Consider the following 17,863-nt stretch of genomic DNA (forward strand, 5'->3'; position numbering starts at 1 on the left):
AGCGAGCCACAGTAATAATAGAAAGGCGAAAGAATCCATCGATTACTCACGATAGAAACACAATTTTCACATCAAAAGATAACATTTATTGAGAATGTAAACAAATGATCCATCGTGGAGAGAACTCAGCTAAAAGAATGGCACCCATACATGCCTACTTCCTCGCTCCTGCTTTCAGAATTAACCAATCCTAGAACCAAGTTTTCTCACATGAGCACCACATCCGGTTCCTAATCATTCTCTACCAATGAATTTAAGCAACTCGTGAAAAACACGTTACATTAATCAATCCAGATGGACAAAATTTGGATCAAGAGAACATATTCTCTTGCTTTGGATGGATTCTGATTGGAATAAGTTTAAGGGTCATATTTGATATGCTGTCTCTTAGCTTGATCTTCGAAAGTAAGAGATTAAAAACTAATTAATTCGATCAGTAGGTTATTTAATATCATAAAACAAAGATGGCTAGACTCTCCGGCCTAATATTCTGATAATTAAAAGCATAGCATTGACGAACCAGGATACATCGATTACAAACTACATGTTATAGGAAGCAAGATATATGTACCGTTGATACAGTTAGTCTCATCAAAAACAAAAAAAGTTTACGACCATCTATAAGACTCAAAAAGAGTTGTGCTATCTTAGCAGTTGGATGGTTAAAGAGATTTTGCCGATTGTTTAAGATGATAAAACATCGTCGTACTCATTTTCATCCTGTGGAGTTGGCGATTGTCGCTTATACTCACGTCTCCTGAACAAAAGACAATGGAGAAACGTTGCCAACAGAGAGCCCAAGATTGGTCCAGCCCAGTAAACCTGTTTGGACAGAAAAACATAAGCTGGGTGAGTAAAGTCTTTTCTGATACAATTAAATATATGAAGTTCATATATTTTGAACTGCGGTATTAGATACATATAGTGAACGATTCTCGCAGTAGATAGCGCTATTTAAGCAATAGCGAAAATCAGACCTGAAAAAAATCAGGCCTCTACGGGATTCGAACCACTGACCTCTGCGATACTAGTGCAGCGCTCTACCAATTGAGCTAACAAGCCAACTGGGAGCAGGCCGTTAAGTTGATTCGTAATAAACCCGTGAAAGTGATAAATCAGATACAATGAAATATATGAAGTTCATATATTTTGAACTGCGGTATTAGATACATATGGTGAACGATCCTCGCAGTATATTATATTTCATTGGATCTGATTTATCACTTTCACGGGTTTATTACGAATCAACTTAACGGCCTGCTCCCAGTTGGCTTGTTAGCTCAATTTGTAGAGCGCTGCACTAGTATCGCAGAGGTCAGTGGTTCGAATTCCGTACAGGCCTGATTTTTTTCAGGTCTGATTTTCGTTATTGCTTAAATAGCGCTATCTACTGCGAGGATCGTTCACCATATGTATCTAATACCGCAGTTCAAAATATATGAACTTCATATATTTCATTGTATCTGATTTATCACTTTCACGGGTTTATTACGAATCAACTTAACGGCCTGCTCCCAGTTGGCTTGTTAGCTCAATTGGTAGAGCGCTGCACTAGTATCGCAGAGGTCAGTGGTTCGAATCCCGTACAGGCTTGATTTTTTTCAGGTCTGATTTTCGCTATGGCTTAAATAGCGCTATCTACTGCGAGGATCGTTCACCATATGTTAAGTCTTTTCTATTTATTAGTAAGCTGAATTATACCAGCACGCATTTTGATTGGTTATTACTCAAGGATGAACGACCGGCACAGATGACGTAGCCATTCGCAAAATCTTTCCCTTCTATCATGCAAAACAAATAGATTCCATGTCGCCAGGGGTCTGTTCAGTGACATGCAGATCACAGAATGTGTCAAAATGTAGTGAAAACATCAGAGACACACACGGCTGTGCCTTCTCTGCCACCTGTTTGTTCTTACTTCGTTTCAGATGTCGTCTATGTGATCTATCATTCAACAGACGCACGCAACTATTTTTCCCTAAGAAAGCAGCAGAAAGACCCAGTTAAGTCTCCAACCTAGATCTATCGATATATATATATATATATATGGAATCCTATACTTAACAATTATTCCACGAGCGCGCGTTGGATATGAGATGATAGATAGCCAACGAGGCGCGTAGCGCCGAGTTGGCTATAATCGTCTCGTATCCAACAAGAGCGAGTGGAATAATTGTTTTATTAAAAACGTTAAATTAAATTATTAAATTTTATTAAATTTTTAGCTCCCTTTCAATTTTAAGCTGACGCGTACGCTTACCATATTTGTTGATTATGGTATATTGGCTCATATACCATAATGGCTAAGCCAATTAAAAGTCTTGAATTGATCCAGTTTTTAATAATATGCGTTAATCATCTGACCTCTTCTCCTCCCAGCGGATGGAGGTACGTTCTTTTTTTTTTTTTAAATGTAAATGAAAGTGCACTTACCCAGTGGTGTTCCCAAGTGCTTGTGAAAACAGCAGGTGCCAAGGATCTTGCGGGATTTAATCCGCAGCCGGTCAGCGGTAGCTATGGTCACGGGAAAAATACCATAAATTGTCTACTAAATATTTGCTATTTATGGTTCATTTCATATATCACTAGTAGCCAATAACATTTCACAGTGAATCAGTAAAAAATGTAAGAAAATACCTTAAGCATATGGAAACGCGAGTAAGAAATTAAAATTGGTCTTGATTTTCAATATAATTTGCATCGACTTTGGCGGAATCTTTCGACCAATCACAAAACGATGGTAATTAAAGGCCAATACAATCCCATCGCCATTGAACCTTACCGCAATGAGATAACAGCCCGTAACGACCACGCCCATGGCAGCAGCAGTCCCATAATCCCTGCGAGCTGCTTGTTTATTGGCATCGATGGAAGCCAGCATGGTAAGTACTAGAAGTGATGTCAGAACCAACTCCACGCCGAAAGCCTGGAAACCACTCACTTCTTTTCCTGGCATAGTCACCCCAAGCTTCCCTCGGGCGTGTTGAGGGCTTATTGCCATCACGACGCCAGTGCCAGTTATAGCTATGGGTCATAAATATTAAATAAATAATAAATAAATATCTGAATAAAAACTGTGCTATAAAAAGTCAACATTGCAGTCATAAATTTTCAAACCAGTGACAAAGAAGGATTCAACGGGACTTCTGTTGTTTTTCGTTTTCAGTCACCTTGGTTGCTTATAACTTGGCATCAAATTAAAGCAAACGAATTCGCGTCATCCGCGGAAAGTGAGGGTAGCAGATTGAAATCTTGCGATCAACACGTCAGAGAGCTGTAGTGATGTTTGATCAGTTTCGCGCTTGGTAAAGAATAGCTCCTTATTAGAGATTAGAGGTTTAAGGAATTGCCTTAGATTCATAGTTAACGGAAACGAATTCTATATTCAAGCTAATCAATTTTTTGTGCGGTAGGGGTGTCAATCAGCCGAAGACATGGTATATGCTTAACATGCCATGGTCGCTAACAGAGGCATGTTCATTCGACTCAAGTATCTAAATAGGTGCTTGACCGTTAAAATTTTCGGTAAGTTTGTCTAAGCAGTTAATTCCGGAAAATTTATCTAAAGATACATCTTGAAAATCAAAAGTACTGCAGCATTTTAGAGGTCAAGCGATCGTTTCTCTCAAAATCCAAACAATCCAAGCAAAGTGAATTTGTTGATAAGCTTCTTTAACTTGAAAACAGACTGATTTGCTAGAAAAACCTGATAAATGTCTAATTACCTCCAAAAAACTGCGCTATAAGAGAACACGCCATTCGTATTAAACCAGCATCCCCGGTTATGAAAGCAGCAAGCGACACAACTGGATTTGCATGCACAAGCGGCAAGCTCACAGATCTGAAAGCCTGAATCATGGAGGCTGTTACAAGCCCAGCGGCAAGAGCTTGTTGAAAAATAGTCGGCGCACCTTCCCATCTCAAGGCAGAACCCGAAACTGCAAACATGAAAAAGAAACTTGCCAGGTACTCGGCGAGTACAGCCAACCAGAAATCCACATAATATGTGTCGCTTAGTCCAACTGTAGGAGACAAATAAAACCCATTGATTGAAAACTCTACAACTATTGATAAAAACAAACTTGACGAAAGCCTTTCAGAAAGCACTGTTTTGTCAGAGCAGATCATGAAACACTGCTAGATTTTACCTCGAGGAAAGTTTCGCGAACAACCCATTGTCGTAAAAGTTTCCGCTTCACTCTTCTACCTTGTAATTTGTTACCCCAGTGTGCACTATTATTCATTCTTTAACCTTGTAGTATCGTCTTTCGCATTCCACTGTAACGAAACAACAAAGCAAACAATATTCCATCAAGAATAATTAAGGCCACAAAAGTTCTTCTGTGCTGTGTAAACAGTAGAACTTTAAATTGAGTTAAAAGGCGGAGCGAAATATTTTTACTGGACATTATTTCTAATTTATTTCCGCCATCTTCTTGAGCAAATTAAAGACGGCAGCGCCTTCAGAACGAATTGCGCATCCACATTAAATAGGCCAGGCATTGAAAAACGACTTCTTTCCTGCGTTAGCGTTCAAGTTTAAACAGCTCAGACCAATTTATGAAGTTTTTGTCTAATGTTGCAAAGTTCCGTCAAATTTCAGAAGTTAAGTGGTGGTGCAGGTCAATTTTGCGGCGTGTGGAACTATGATCTGACCATGAAGGTGAATTCAAAATAATTTTAGTTCTGTACAATATAACGAAACTAAGCAATAAGCAACGAAGACCGGACAGATATGTTTGCGGATCGAGAAGATTTAGACAGACTGGACATAACGAATTTTATAAAAAAAAATTAACTTTAGAAAAATTAATTCTTTTTTTTCCAAAACCACGTCCGTACCCTACTGGTATGTCAAACATAGCCCCTTCGCCCCTATTGTCGCAACGAAGCATGATTAGTTATCACTCCGATTGGTCAGAAGGGTTCACTTCCAAGCTTGGCGTCAACCTCGTTCCCAGGACCTTCTCTCTTCCTCCCCCAGAAAGGACCTTGCGAACGAGGCTGCCTCGTTACCAGAATAGTAAAGTAAAGATAAAGTTAAACTCTCGCTCTCCACTCACGGACGTGTACGTCGAATCGCACGAAATAACTCCCGCTACTGAAGACATCGTGCATATGGTCACAAGGCAGTACTTTCATGAATCGTTTTACTTCTGTCACAACCTTTGAGACCAAACAAAACGAATTGGGAGGCATTCTGGCAGTTTTTAAAGATTATATCTTCAAACTGTTGCCACAAAAATAAACTTAATCGATTAAAATCTATAGGACCGCCGCTGATTAGACTCCAAATCATGTTCTGGTGGGAAATGACGAGTGATTGCAAGGAAGCACATAATTTCTTTGGAAGGCTCAAAAAAGAGGGGGCTTACCTTAAATTTTGTTTCTCCATTTGCATCTTTTCGCAATTAGAGAAACAGGACTTCATTTCACGTTGAAAGGTTACTTTTAATTTATCTCAATATTCAATCTCTAAAATTCACAGCATCATCAATAATTGACACTAACTTTTAATCAAATGTTCATTAATTTTTAAGGCACATGCACACAAATCATAAAAGCTGAGAATAAATTAGGTATTTGCATTATTCAATTTTTCTTAGAAAACATTAATTTTTTTGTTCTAAGCTGAGAATGGTACCTTTGTTGTATGACATAAATTACGTTGCATAACAGCTTCTTGTAAGCCCACTCATCAAAGAGACATTTCAGCCTTGTTTCAATTCACACTATACATGACACCCTACCATACTTCAGATTTAATCCTAGTAACATTGGAGTCTTAATCTAAAACAAGATTTCTTCATTGGGCTACTCCCACATAGTGATATTAGACCTTGAATAAACCATTATGCAGTTGACTAGTCCTAAAGAGGATTTAAGTCTTTAGGACATGGCCTTTTGAATAATTCTTCTTTCTAGACAGATCTAAACTAATGTCCGGAGCATATTTATAAATTACAAATTTCAACTGTCAGTGCTTCTGTTTTTTAAAAAAACAATCTAAAATTTTTACAGTATTATGGGTTTATCACTACATTCTCTGCTACATGAAATGGCTATATTGTACAATACAAGGGAAAAAAATCACAGAGAATAATGTGACTTTAACATTTGAATCGAAGTCCTTAAATTAGTAAGGGATTTAAATAACAAAATGCAATTCATCTAGTAGAAAAATCACAACATACTAGGCATTTCTTAGTGGCTACTCCTCAAACTTTCAGGTAGATAATCAGTTTGAAGCACAATCTGTCATTTCTTCTCATCAGAATCTGCAATAATACCACCCAAGCCACAATAAAATTTGTCACAAGGTAGTTGGTCCACTCTTTCTTTTGAGAACTTGTAGGTACCACCATCACAGTGCAATGTCCCCTTAATATCAGAGATCAAACCACTGAGGGTAAAAAAAAACTGCCACTTCCAAATGCCAATGAAAACTGTTACTCATGAACCAGACCAGGTCATGATGCCATTTGAGAATGACAAGTCAAATAGGAATCAAATAATTCAAAGGTATGCTACAGCAACATCCACTTTCATTTCTCCATTTGTGGCTGGTTCTCTGAACTTGAAGTACCATTGCATGCTGGCTGAGTTGAAGAACCAATGGAAAAATTTTCCAGCCCTTCAGGAAGTCCCGCAGTTGTCACATTCGCATGTCCAACAGCAAACACATCAGGAAGAGCATTCCGCCGACCAGTTCTTCCTGTCCTCACAAAATCATCCACCACCACTTCACATTCTGCCATCCTTAAATGGAGAGAAACCAGGATTAACCTTTTCACTTCCTTGATCTCATTACCAATTCTCCTTACTGTCTGCCATACAACTACTGTGATTTTAGTTTGAAGAATTTAGTACTGGATCAACTAATAATCCCCTGATTTATATTTTTCCATATTTTCATCACTTGTCTGCTTGATGTTGTATTGACATTGTAAGGAGAATTTCTGTTTTGGTCACTGATAGAAGTTAAAGGATTAAAGGGCAATTGTCAATTGGGACTTTGTCCTGTTACTATCCCCTGCCACAAACTTCTCTCGTTTTTTATTTACTGGTACATTGTTGTGACAAATAAATAATAAGATTAAAGCTTGTAAAATTATTTTGCATCAAAACATAATTTTGTGCTGTTATTGATCATTGAAGTAATTACCCTTGTATTGACCAAGCTCACCTAGTAAAGATGGCCGCTAATTGTCCACATTCTCATGTTTTTCTGTCTATACAAACCCAATCGCTAATTAAAATCATTTACAACGCTCATCGGAGGTCTTGACAACATCATTCACAAATCAGTGACGAAATTCAACGAATTGATTTTTCTTCTTACATCTTGAATTTTTTCAAGGAAAATTATTGCTATATAAAATGTCCCATAGCATCGAACTGCCGTTCAAAACATCTTGACACGTTTCTGGCGAAGCCGTGGAGTAAGATGTTTGAACGATTGTTAGAAAATTCAAAGTTAAGCCCTGTGTGAAAGTGAATCATTTGACGTAAACATACCAGAGCTTTGAAAAAAATTATGACTGGGGGCAAAAGATTGTATAGTCACGATTAAAATAGATAGTTCTCTTTCCACAACAATAAAAGATGGCATTATAAAAATCGTTTAAAGGAAAAAGGTTTGGCAAAATAAATAATACCAAGGGCTCATACATGTGCAAATTCGATTCGAAAAATAATCCATTTCAAAACCGAGCGAATTAAATAAAAAAAAAAAAACACTTTATCACTCCTTGTTGAAACACGAAAAGGTGCTACAATACTTACAGAATAATGCTGAGGGATCAAGGTCGTTTAAATAAAGCGAAACTCCTCGTCAAACTGCAATAAGATTCCAACCGACAACCGCATAAACATTTCACTTCGAGCACTTTCATTGGGAACCGCAAACCGGATGCGGCCAGGTCCCGTATGTGACAAATAATATTAGTGAGGGAGGGGTAGCTGACATTGTCATTTTCCAAGAAACCTCAAGATGGCGGCTGTGGAAGACAGAACGAATTCGAACCCTTTGGTCCAACCCTTGTTGACGGATCTTTATCAAATCACAATGGCTTATGCTTACTGGAAGAGCGGCAAAGTATTGGACAATGCAGTGTTCGATTTATACTTTCGCAAGAATCCTTTTCACGGAGAATTCACCGTTTTCGCCGGGTTGGAAGAATGCGTTCATTTTGTAAGAAACTTCAAGTTTTCAGATTCAGGTAAATATTTAAACAGTCTTTATTTGTTATCGAGATTTATTAGCTGCTTTAAGAGAGCTAACTAGTTTATTTTTCTGATCATAATCGTTCAACAAAAACCCGGTTCAATTCTAAATTAACTATGGAACTGGACACCCTGGGAGTATTTAAAAACAAAGAAAAAATATATAACAAAAAATTAATTATTGATAATTGTCCATCTAACACAGTTTAAATGAATGAGCTACAGATCCATGGATAAAGTGTGACAATCCGTTCTACCATGGATAGAGAACATTTTTAACGACATGATCGTGCTTTCGACGCATTTTTTTCTCTCTAATCGAATCGTGTTTGTTTGTACAGTACAAAGTCTCTGATGGCACATGGTCACGCGAAAACATCCCTCTTATTTTTCATGTGATTTAGGGAAGGGGTCAAATTCTGTAGCTTGCTCCCGTAGCCTCAAGGGGAGAAACCATCAATTCAAGACAATCACCACTCCCAGAAATGATTAACATGGAACCCTGGTGATGAGAATATTCAAATCTATTCGGTAGAATTTGCCATCTTGATCTAACACCAAATACTTCTTACTGATTTACAAGGAAATGTTTAGCGGCTAGATAGGAGAATTAACAATCAGATTTTGGGGGTCTAAAAGGGTTTAAGAAGTCTGTTTAGATATATAACACAAGGCTGGGTTGTTCAAAGGTGGTTTAAGATAACCCAGGGTTAGTGTGAAATTTAATTGCAGATCTGAAAGCTTTAAAATTAAATTCACTTTAATTCCACTCGTTAACAATTTGGTGATTGAATGCTCTAAGAAGAATTGGGAAAATTATCTTAAAACAGCTTTTGAACAGAGAAATATAGAAACCAGCGCCCAGTTGTTCAAAGGCAGATTAGTGCTAACCCAGGGTTAAATTTTAATCCAGCTTTCTATATTTCTCTGTTCAAAAGCAGTTTTGGAATGATTTTCCCAATTCTGTTTAGAACAATCGATCATCAAATTTTGGACAAATGGAATTACACTGAATTTTCTTATGAAGCTTTCGGATCTAAAATCAAATTTCACACTAACCCTGGGTTATCTTAATCCATTTTTGAACAACCCAGCCCTGGGTTAGCACTAATTGGTCTTCAAACAACTGGGCCCAGGCCTTTATGGCTCCAGACTGATACACTGCAGAGAAACCAGTCATTGCATCTACAGATAATAATTATTGCCACATTTTTGTAACAAAGTGCTGTTTATAAGAATTTATACCCTGAACAAATATCTTTTTATTTAAATTTCAGATATATCTTATCTCAAAACAATATTACCAGCAGCAGTGGAAGAAGAGTTTTACAAGTTTCTAAGGGACATAGACACAAGTAAGGTTACTCTGAGTGCCATGTTAGAGGGGAGCATTGTCTTCCCAAAAATTCCTTTGATCAGAGTGGAAGGACCACTACCAGGTATGTGATATGACACACCAAAGGCTGATGGCAAAAGAAATGTGATAACTTTATCTTAACTGCTTTCACTCCCAGAGGTGATCATTATTAAGTAACTTCTCTCTAAAAGAGAAATGTGATTGTTTGTCTCACAATGCGGTCACTAGGGATGTGGTTCACGACATTTCAACTGCATACTGCTAGACTAAGTCATCCTCAAGCAATGTGGTTGACTGAGTATGCATCACCTATTATATAATTATATGCTTCTGTGCTCAGCTATGATTGGATGGAATTCTGTGGCTGTGATTGATGCATCGTTTGAATTAGGTTCCCTCTGTTATTGGCCACTGCATGGCTCCCAAGTGACCACATTGTAGGACAAACCACTACATTTCTCCTTTAAAGTGTTATTTACCATGATGAATAACCACAACCTCTCCTCATTCATATCAAGACATTGTTTAGTTGGAAGGTGATGCTCAAGAAGAAATGGAAATATGGACTTTGGGGATAATTTTTTTAATTAACACCAAAAAAACTTTCTGCCTGAAATTACTTGTATCCCATTCTGAATGAGAAGTAATACTTTTCCATTCATAAAGTGTGTGATAATTCTATAAACATTTGCTAGTTTTTGTTTTTTCATTTCTTTTTGTTTTTTTCTCAGTTATCCAACTCATGGAGACAACTCTCCTAAACTTAGTGAACTTTGCAAGGTATGATTATTAAAGTGTTGTACTACTGTGCAAATATCTAATGGATAATTCCACAGAATGTAACTGCAGTTTTATTGAATCTCTCAAAATCCTTTCTAGAGTAGGGTAGACATCTATATTTATACAGGATAGCCCCTTCAGAGTAGTAAATACTGGTATCAACGGGGGTCCTTTTACCCACCCATCCCACCCCAGGGGAGGACATCCATCACACAGTAATCTCGTGCGTGGGAAATTAACGTCTCCTGCCCCAACCCTGCAGGAGACAGGACCTCCATTTATTCGTCCCTATGCGAGAAGACTAGAATATCTAATCATTTCTTGATGTTATAGAAAGGTAGCATATTCTTCTCAATTATTTTAAGACCCTGAGTGTTGGTCAGGCCGGGGCTCGAACCCTCGACCTCCCGCACAACAGTCCAGCGCTCTATCTATTGAGCTAAGAGGGAGGCAGTATGCACATAAAGCCTTGGCCAGAGAATGCCATTGATTTCTGTCTGTTACCAGTTGGTCAAGTTGCCCCCATGTCCAGCCCATGTTGGGGCAGCCTCTCTTTTGTATGGCTGTCAGGAGTTCTATAAAGGGCTTATTCCTTCTATGTACCAAGTAATTGTGTAATTATTGGCCATAATTATGCCATTTAATCATATTAATTATTGGTAAAAATGCTTCTTATGGAGTAATGTTAGGTCAAAAGCTTGCAAAGTTTTCATTTGTAACAAGGATAAACATTTAGTTTTATGACTAATGTGTCAATTTTCAACCAAATTAACAATTACCACAGATAATAGGGAATAACTCTTGCCTGCTGTTTTTCCTTTTAGCTTAGTAGCAACAAATGCAGCTAGATTTCGCCTTGCAGCTGGATGGAATAAATCTTTAATTGAGTTTGGGTTACGAAGATCTCAGGGCCCAGATGGAGGATTGTCAGCATCTAAATATTGTTATATCGGAGGTGAGTACTAGATTCCTGGAATAAAGTCACTTTCAAAATGGCAGAAAAAAAAATCTCTTATCTCTGTGATTAATGTTACCAGTGGTTTTTGTTCTTGATATTGTTATCTAGTTTTGCTTCCCCATCCTCAGAAGTGGGATATCCACGTCAAGGGTAAATTGTGGTATAAAAAGATTAATTTGGACTGCACACTTCCTTGGATTTTGAAATTATTTCAATTTCATTGTTAGGGTTTGATGGTACAAGTAATGTTTTAGCTGGAAAGTTATATGGCATTCCAGTCAAAGGTACCCAAGCACATGCCTTCATCACGTCATTCACACCAGATGAGCTTCCATCGGTCGGCACACTGCAGCCTACAGACAAGAGTAAGGAACCAAGAGACTTTTATCCTGTAGTGTTAGATTGGCTGAAGAAAGTCTGCCCTGTGCTGCGTGTTCTGGAAAGTGAGGTTCATGTTGGTGAACTTGCAGCATTTTCAGCATATGCTGTGGCCTTCCCAGAGACATTTCTAGCACTTGTTGATACCTATGATGTTCTAAGGTACAGAAAGACAGGAATGTGCATGTAGATTAATTTCAGTGTCTGAGCAACTGCTCTCCCACCCCACCCTTGCCCCAAAATTAACCCTAACTTGTTATCAGTGAAGTGTTGTCAGGTTAGGAGGGGGGTGGGTGTGCAGTTGATCAAATACTAATATTTATCATGCCCCTGTCAATCATGCCAAGTGGCTGTGGAGAGAAAAAAGTACCAGACATGGAAAAATGTAGGAGGACTTTGTAAAAAAAAGTTCTGATGGCAAACTTTGGCTTCTTGCATAGAGATTAAATACAATTTTGAAACTTTCAAACTGCCCTAAAATCTCACACTTTTGAACACATTCATTGACTCATTAATTACTTGCATGATCTTTCCACATCTGACTTCTACTCAACCACTTTTTCGGATTTAGTCAACTGAAGGTGAGGTAGGCCTTTTTTACAATGCTATTCTTCGAGGTTTCAGAATATGTCAATTCCGCTAAAAATGATAAAAAAGAGCAGGTCTTTCATACAGGAATGTGTTTCGGAGACTTTCCCCTGAACGCTTAACTCGGCACGTCACACCATTTTTTTTACGAGTCAGGCTAGTTTAATCTGCTTCCTAACACCCAATTTCTTCCTTTGTGTACCCACTTGTTTTTAGCTGTCTATTTATTCATTGTTTTTATGATAATCTGTGTATTATGGGCTCTTAGTTAGTCTACATTGTGACTGAAAAGCCCCTAAGGGGGAGCTTCAATTAACGTATATTATTATTATTATTATTATTATTATTATTATTATATTAATTACTGTTAATAACAATTATTGTTTTAAATAATTTAGAATTAGTTGCAATTAATGCTTTTACCTGAGTTATGATGTTGACGTTTTTATTTTACTAGGAGTGGCATCCCAGGATTCTCTGCGGTGGCGTTAGCTCTCAACGATTTTGGCTACCGAGCCATAGGGGTACGACTTGACTCCGGAGATTTATCGTACATCTCATTACAGATAAGAAAAGCGCTAGAAAAAGTAGGAGATGTGTAAGTAATGTTACTTATGCTTCTAGATTCTGCTCAATTTTAAAAGACATCGTTATGTATATTTCACCTTAAAGTTGTACAGTATGTTCAGTAGATTGTGTAACCTAGCTGTTGTTCTTGTTTAAGCGATAGAAAACTTTTTTCCAGGCTCTATAACGCGATAGAGCCACGCGGGATGTTTGCTGAAGGCTTGTGATTTATAGGCTTTCCTCGTGTTTTCCCAACATCCCAAGTGGCTTTGTCACTTGGGATGTTTTCCGGACTAGAGCCCGGAAAAATGCGTTCTATTGCTTCTATAACATGACTAGTTACATGCGGGTTCTTAAACCTGACAAAGCATCCGCTTGGAAAATTAACTGACCAATCAGACGATACGCACTATGTTCATTATGTTATAATGGGAAATAGAGCTTCGTTCGGAGTCTTGTAAGCAGATCCAAAAACGGATAGCTCGGTATATAGATCTCTGATGGGTTGCTGGAAGATGTAGAGAACTAGTTGTACTTCCCTACATTTTAACCAGGCTTCTGTGCACATTAGGAATTGAGTACTTTTCTTCCGCTTTTACAGATTTGGTTTGCCGTGGTTTGCCAAAAGAAGTATTGTGGCAAGTAATGACATAAACGAAGATACACTTTTCTCTCTCAACCAACAGGTAACTGAAGATTCTTTTGCCATGTTTATACTTGTCAGTAATTTCTCAATAAGACTACGAGCAGTCGCTCCTTTTCGGCAAAGTCCGTCGCAAGAGCAAAAAAAAAAAAAAAAACAGGCGAAGAAAAAGCTGATGTTAGCGTACCACGCCTAACTCCCAATGAGTTTTTCGACTCGCGCGACGGACATAGTCAGTCAATTTCTCAATGGGCTGAAAACCTAAATCCTCGAATTTGATTGGTTAAAAATGTCATCCGAATTTGATCGGTTAAAAATGTCATCCGTTTCTATTAGGGTCATGCCATCGATTCTTTTGGTATAGGAACTCATCTGGTAACTTGTCAAAAGCAGCCTGCATTGGGATGTGTCTTTAAGGTACGAAAGCAGATTTCTAGATAATATGAGATGGTGAAGCTAAAGAAATAAATCGCTCATATGCCGTTTTGACTCGAATAGCTGAAACTTCCAATAACAGTCGCATATGAGAGCAAAACTACCTGCAAGTGTCGCTCTGGAATGAGCCCCGCATCAAAGAATGCGATGCTTCTTCGTGCAATTTAGCTTTCTATTCTATTCATTGTCTCTTGCCAGATTTTTCGAAATGCATAGTAGGTTTCTTCAGGTCAAAGACAGTCAATATTTAGAATTTTTCAATTTTCAGTCAGATTTTTTCATAAACACGAGACAGGGGAAGAGCAGTTTGTTCACAGACATAATCAAAGAATTTATGGGCCACATGATCTGATATCGATAATCGCGAATTCAAAAATATATACTTATCGTTTCTTGAAGGAACGTATTATTCGATCGTTCTGGTTTTCTACTCGTCCAGCGAATTTCTGGAGCAGTCGACATCTGAAACTATAAAAGTTCAGCGTGTTAGTTAATCATGGAACTCCTGGGTAATGTCCGTAATTTCCTTTATTTTTGCTAGCTTGTTGAACTAAATAGCGATGCTCGAATGAAACTCAGCCAAGACATAGAGAAAGTTACGATACCTGGAAAGAAGGAGGCCTTCCGTTTGTATGGCGGTGACGGTAATTGGATTACACTTTGATTACAGTTAAAACTCTCAAAATTATTGCGACGTGTGACGTTGATTTTTTCCATTATGCTGATCGGACTAAGTTGAGGTTCAGATCTCTTAGCGTCTAACCTATCCGAAGAGACTGGGTTCGAGTTCTGGCTTGGTTCAGTTCTGTTCTCGGTTCTTAGAGTGTCCTTCTCCACCCAGGACTGTAAATGTGTATTAGTGCACTGCAAGGAAAAACTTAACTAATTGCCGAGGGGGGGGAGGGGAGGGAAGGGGATGGTGGGGTTACTCAGCAGTAAATAAGCATCCAATCCAGGGGGAGGAGCTATTGATACTATTTTCCGCTTCATTTTTCAGAAAGCAGGATTGAGCAGGGATTATTGAAGATTTTGTAAAGATTTGTGGTTTTATAAGCCACGTGGCTTTCTCGTCTGACCAAACGATGGTGGCATTTGGAATTTTTTTTTATTATTATTATTATTTTTGTTTTGATCCAGAATGCTAACTCGTTACAAATTTGTGGTGGTTTTCAGGGCGGGCCCTTCTTGATCTCATGCTCAGGTGCAACGAGGCACCTCCGTCTCCAGGGAAACGTGTATTGTGCCGGCATCCATTTGATGAGGCCAAGCGAGCGTATGTCTGTCCTTCCCATGTAGAGGCTTTATACCATGTCTACTGGAAAGATGGCAAGGTGGAATTAAGTGCTGTTATTACCCTTCTGTATATACGTTTCTTACAATAGTGCTAACGTCCTGTTGCAGGGTAATTCTTGATGTGTCAGACTTCGGATGTAAAGGTTCTTAGGCTTGGGTTTGCTAGAATGGACACAGGCATCCCAAGTGAACGAACTCTAAAATCAAATCGCAGCTTGGGTTCCTTGTGGATGACATCCCGATGCTTTGGTGAAGGACTTAAGTAAAAGTACCTCGGCTTTGATATTCGCTAAACTTATACTGAAATGTCAAACTAGGTTTATCTAAAGTGCAATCACGTGCTTGAAAAATTTTATTGAAACTTTGCAATTTGATCTTCTCTTCCTCGGCCATCTTCATTAAATTTAGACCAGTGCCTCAGCATTTTAATTCTTTTTCCCTTTTGATGGTCAGTTTTTACTTCTACGCCAGGTCCACTTTGACATACAATCTCTGTCCTATAACTTATCTTTTCTTCCCAGATATGCAGCCCATTACCACCTCTATCGGAGATTAAAGAGAGAGTGAAGGATTCGTTAAAAAAGTTTAGACAAGACCATCTGAGAGCCTTGAATCCTACGCCTTACAAGGTACGTGAACCCTTTGTGAAACAACCAAGAGCGCCTGAAATGCGAGAATGCTTGGTTAGCCCATGCTTTAGAGCACTCTTTAAAACCAGCTGTACAGCTGCTTTGGGCTAGCCTGTCTCAATATCGCAATCTCATTTAACAGAATTAAGTGGTAGTTCATTTCTTATGATGTTTAATTATCTTGGGTCTAGGTTTGGTTTTAAAAAGTTGTTTTGTGTTTAGCTTATTTTGTTGTTTTTAATTTGTTTTCATGTCTACCGATTTCATTAGCGAGGTGTTGTTTACTTATTAATCACGAAAATCCCAATTTCCTTTAACGTGATTGGTTTAAAAAACTCCTTTTTCCACTAATTCGCTCGCCAAGTTGATGTCGGAAAGTTCGATAAGCCAATCACTTTCAAAGTTATAGTTTAAATCAACCAATCAAAACCTTGGTTTTTTTTAATGCAAATTTTCCCTTTCTTTCTTAACTTGACTATTCTTCGAATTCCTTTCTCGAAAATTGTAATTTTTATGATTAATTAGTGACGAGACTTTTTGTCGTCCAATTCGGTCTGTAATCATAAACTACGTGATGAACAAATCGGACTACCACTGCGCGGTCGTCCGATTTTGTTACCACTCGCAGGATTACAGACCGAATTTGACTCCACTCAGACCTCCATTACCATTACTTATCTTTATACTTACTAACGTTTTCTTTCAGGTCTCTTTGAGTGACAAACTGTATACATTTATGCACCAGCTCTGGCTAAATCATGCTCCTATTGGCGAATTGTTTTAGAAAAGAGGGACTTTTGCAAAATCTAGCTTCGCACATTCACACAACTTTACAATAACTACCTGTCCATCCTGAGAAACCCTACGAAAAATTTTCAACTTCTTCTTTTATCTTTTGTTTTTCAAAAAAGATACCTCCAAAAAAGATAAATATTAATTGAAAGCTCCCTGATGAAGAATTGTAGGTTCGCGCACTTTTAAATTAATTACCCACTTCAGTAAAACGGGGAGCAATCTGTTGTTAATTATGTTACAGCAAACAAGTTCCCACAATTAATTTTGCCAACGCACGTTTCTTAGAACTGTTTTTGTATTTTACCATGTCAAACGTGTATTGTACAATTTTTACTAGGGGTAAAGTGTAATGGATATTTATGGTTTGTCTCTGAACATAATCGGCGGCAGATTAGCATTTTATATAATGATATGAACTACAGGATGCGAAAACAGAAATATTAGATGTAATCGTGATTCATGAAAACTAATAAAAGATTTTTCTCAAATAACTCACACTTTATTTCTTTCATTACAAAATTTAAGAATAAATTGACCCGCCGTTAGCATATTTAGTAGGCGAGGCAGGTCGATCAACTGCCTAAGATCTACCTAGGTGAAGAAGCTAAAGAAACTAATACTTAAGAAATTAAGGAAATTAAAGAGCAACTGATAAAGAATTAAATAAGTAGTTTAAAATAAAGTATTCATATAAGGCAGTTGGGAAACAAAATTTGAGTAACTCAATTTAACTTCATTGTCTTTGGGTTTTGAAATAAATTAGGAGCATTCATTTTCCAGAATGTCAAGTTAAGATTTCTTAATTTTTTTTTTTTTTTTTTTTTTTCATGTTTTTTTGATTAAGTTTTAAATTTGTTCCAAATTTTGACACCAACACGCGAGGTAGCTTTTCTTAGCAAATTGAATACTCAACAATAAAAAAGTTGCGACATGGATGATCGTGTATTAAAGGTATGCCTTCGAAGAAAAAATTTAATAATGATAACGATAATTAAGGGCTTTTTTTACCCAAATTATCTTTTGAATATGATCAATTGTGCACGCCATGATCATCCAAGTACTTATCAACCGTCAAAAGTTGAAAAATTAATAACTCTAAGAAGTTGGTTTCAATTTTTCTGCGTGGATCGAATAAAAAATGATTTTGAAATTTTGAAATGCAATTTTGGGTTGTTGAAAATTATGAAGCAGTACATTAAAATGGGGGACTATCT

The 17,863-nt window shown here is 37.7% G+C and overlaps 2 protein-coding genes across 2 annotated transcripts; one reads left to right on the plus strand and one right to left on the minus strand.

Annotated features, from left to right (window-relative positions):
- Window positions 1-63: 63 nt before the first annotated feature.
- LOC111328645 (lens fiber major intrinsic protein) lies at window positions 64-4,291 on the minus strand. Its single transcript, XM_088748366.1, has 5 exons — window positions 4,149-4,291; window positions 3,726-4,022; window positions 2,783-3,024; window positions 2,434-2,514; window positions 64-822 (listed from the first exon to the last, which is right to left on the minus strand). The coding sequence occupies exons 1-5, from the start codon at window positions 4,174-4,176 to the stop codon at window positions 685-687; spliced, it is 786 nt and encodes a 261-aa protein (XP_088604492.1). The 5' UTR covers window positions 4,177-4,291; the 3' UTR covers window positions 64-684.
- Window positions 4,292-7,966: 3,675 nt separating this feature from the next.
- Window positions 7,967-17,140, plus strand: LOC111328669 (nicotinate phosphoribosyltransferase). The gene is made up of 12 exons (XM_088748360.1): window positions 7,967-8,222; window positions 9,504-9,665; window positions 10,315-10,363; window positions 11,188-11,318; window positions 11,549-11,861; window positions 12,745-12,885; window positions 13,456-13,540; window positions 13,834-13,914; window positions 14,474-14,576; window positions 15,106-15,263; window positions 15,747-15,854; window positions 16,561-17,140. Exons 1-12 carry the CDS (start codon window positions 7,994-7,996, stop codon window positions 16,636-16,638), a joined length of 1,638 nt encoding a protein of 545 aa, XP_088604486.1. The 5' UTR covers window positions 7,967-7,993; the 3' UTR covers window positions 16,639-17,140.
- Window positions 17,141-17,863: the final 723 nt, after the last annotated feature.

The sequence above is a fragment of the Stylophora pistillata genome, chromosome 2 (assembly GCF_964205215.1).
Source record: "Stylophora pistillata chromosome 2, jaStyPist1.2, whole genome shotgun sequence".
NCBI classification, from domain to species: Eukaryota; Metazoa; Cnidaria; class Anthozoa; order Scleractinia; family Pocilloporidae; genus Stylophora; species Stylophora pistillata.

What these genes read in the sequence shown, in the direction of transcription:
- LOC111328645 (XM_088748366.1), bottom strand. Translation starts at nt 4,176, where the DNA reads ATGGGTTGTTCGCGAAACTTTCCTCGAG. An exon ending in TTCGCGAAACTTTCCTCGAG is followed by an intron (nt 4,023 to 4,148) that starts GTAAAATCTAGC and finishes TGTCTCCTACAG; the next exon opens with TTGGACTAAGCGACACATAT. An exon ending in TATAGCGCAGTTTTTTGGAG is followed by an intron (nt 3,025 to 3,725) that starts GTAATTAGACAT and finishes TATGACCCATAG; the next exon opens with CTATAACTGGCACTGGCGTC.
- LOC111328669 (XM_088748360.1), top strand. Translation starts at nt 7,994, where the DNA reads ATGGCGGCTGTGGAAGACAGAACGAATTCGAACCCTTTGGTCCAACCC. An exon ending in TAAATATTGTTATATCGGAG is followed by an intron (nt 11,319 to 11,548) that starts GTGAGTACTAGA and finishes TTTCATTGTTAG; the next exon opens with GGTTTGATGGTACAAGTAAT. An exon ending in TGAATCCTACGCCTTACAAG is followed by an intron (nt 15,855 to 16,560) that starts GTACGTGAACCC and finishes GTTTTCTTTCAG; the next exon opens with GTCTCTTTGAGTGACAAACT.